Raw genomic sequence first — 2,300 nt, 5'->3', positions numbered from 1 at the left:
TTGAATTGCTTACCACATGTGTCACGTGGTTAATCTTCTCTCAGATTAGTTACTCGATAAGTATGTTTAGTGCTGAAGATATATAAGGATTTGGAAAGGCATCTTGCGTTGCATCGCACTCATGTATTGAGATTCTCTAACTTAAGTCACTGACATGACGATCCTCTAACAAAGTGGCCCACATACCAGTGGCCCGGAGTTACGTGACTGCAGAGCAAGCTGCAGTCCTCTGCTCAGTCTCTCTACTTACTCTGCAGTCTGCACACAGAATAGTACTGTCCATGTGTTCTTCCCCTCTCTTAATTGCACACCTCTCTCTTCTTCTTCTTCTTCTTCTCTCCGCACATACTTCCTTCGACTACTCTATATCTCGCTCTAAGCAGGCACGGCGGTCTCGAGTCGATCGAGCTCATCCACCTTCATCTACTCTGCATTGTTCGCTTTGATCCGATGGGCAAGAAAGGTGCCCTCACCTCCATCTTCTCCAGGTCCTCCAGCCTCGCTAGCGACTCCTCCACGGCGGCCGTGATACCCTGGCCGTGGCCATCCTGCCGGGACCCGCAGACCGACTCCTTCCGTGCCGGCGAGGAGCCCTGCGCCACGGCTGCTGATGGCAGCAGGTGCGGCCCTGTCGCCGCGAGGCACTGCAAGCTGGTGGGTGGCCCCGCCGAGATGTACAAGACGGTCAACTCGGTCTACATCGACCCCGACGACGGCGAGTCATTCTCTTGCCTCAGCGCCGAGGAGGAGGAAACGGTTGTAGTGGAGGACGACGGCTTCTTGACGCCCACTGCGTCCGAGGAGTGGTCAGAGGCTGTGATCCGCAGCCTCAGCCGGACGACCTCGTCCACCGGCCGCTTCTTCTTCGACCAGGGGCCAGCGACCAACTCCATCCTGTCTGCGGCGGCGGCCTCGACAACCGGCAGTACACCACCGGAGGAGGAGAATGACAAGTCGGCGGCGGCCTCGACAACCGGCAGTACACCACCGGAGGAGGAGAATGACAAGTCGGCGGCGCTGTCCAAGAACGAGAAGCCAGGAGATGGTGGCAAGTCGCTGGTGGTGGAGGAGAGCGTGGCGGTGCCAGTGGACTCGGCGGACCCGTACGGGGACTTCCTGTCGTCCATGGAGGAGATGGTGGTCGCGCACCAGCTGCGCGGCTGGGACGCGCTGGAGGAGCTGCTGGTATGGTACCTGCGGGTGAACGCCAAGAACCACCACCCACTCATCGTCAGCGCCTTCGTCGACCTGCTCGTCCGCCTCAGCGCCAGCGCCACGGCAAACACCTCGACGACGACAAGGACGATGACGTCGAGTAGTAGCACCAGCAGCTCGAGCAGCAGCACGAGCAGCACGAGTACTACAAGTAGCAGCACGAGTACGAGTACTGGTGGCGACGGTGTGGTTGTTAGTGCTACATCAGCAACGGGACAATGCGACGGCGGGAATGAAGCTTCTGCGTCTTGCTCGTCGTCTTCTTCGTGCGCCCCGCGTGACGACGACGAGGCCAGTCGTGGGGAAGACTAGTCACTCGACTAATCATAGATTAGACCGACAATCCGCAACTAATCTGCATGCATGTGATTTTGGCTTTTGGATTCCGGGCTAATCAAGCAAGAAGCAACTAACAAGTTTTTCTTTCTTTTGTGGCGGGGAAGCAACCGAGCTGTTAATTGATGCACTCGTGCTTGGGTTCGTATGCACTTTTCTTGATTGACGATCCCATGAGTCGCTGAGTTAATAAAAAGAACTTTAATTTGGAGCGAGCACATGCCAAACCGGTCACCGACGTGATCTTGTTTCGTCGATCTCGATGACACCAACTAGCAATGCATAATGGCTTGCGTGCACAGTGCTGAACAGTACATGGAAAGCCATGATTTCTGCGAGAAACCGACGCTAGCCAGCGACCACCATGACGAGTCACACTCGTCGTCGAGAGCGAGAGCAGGCGAGCGATGCACGCGTTCAATGCGACCAGGGAGCAGTGTTTCCCCCCTGCTCGGCTGCTCCTTCATCAATGCATGCGTGCGTGTACACAAGCTGCACGCCGCAGAACTGGACCTCAGAGCAAGTATAATAGTACAGTACTACTGAGCTCCATGAAGACCTTTATTTTTATATTGAAAATACATTTTCAACACTTCAAACAAAAGTCTGGAAAAAACATACACGGTGAGGCGGACGCCTACAACAAACACTGTATTTATCCACGGACGTGTTTACGGACAGTGATACGGAAGCCGGCCACCCAACCCTATCTGTATACATTTTAAGTGGAATTTGAGCAAACCGAACAG

At 55.0% G+C, this 2,300-nt stretch overlaps 1 protein-coding gene across 1 annotated transcript; it reads left to right on the top strand.

The window, feature by feature from the left end:
- Positions 1–294: 294 nt before the first annotated feature.
- Positions 295–1,756, top strand: LOC119305361 (transcription repressor OFP13-like). Its single transcript, XM_037581893.1, has one exon. It carries the CDS (start codon positions 451–453, stop codon positions 1,525–1,527), a length of 1,077 nt encoding a protein of 358 aa, XP_037437790.1. The 5' UTR covers positions 295–450; the 3' UTR covers positions 1,528–1,756.
- Positions 1,757–2,300: the final 544 nt, after the last annotated feature.

Source organism: Triticum dicoccoides, chromosome 5B (genome assembly GCF_002162155.2).
Source record: "Triticum dicoccoides isolate Atlit2015 ecotype Zavitan chromosome 5B, WEW_v2.0, whole genome shotgun sequence".
NCBI classification, from domain to species: domain Eukaryota; kingdom Viridiplantae; phylum Streptophyta; class Magnoliopsida; order Poales; family Poaceae; genus Triticum; species Triticum dicoccoides.
This window is presented reverse-complemented; position numbering and strand designations above follow the sequence as displayed.

Coding starts and splice junctions, on each gene's coding strand:
- LOC119305361 (XM_037581893.1), top strand. CDS start 451: ATGGGCAAGAAAGGTGCCCTCACCTCCATCTTCTCCAGGTCCTCCAGC.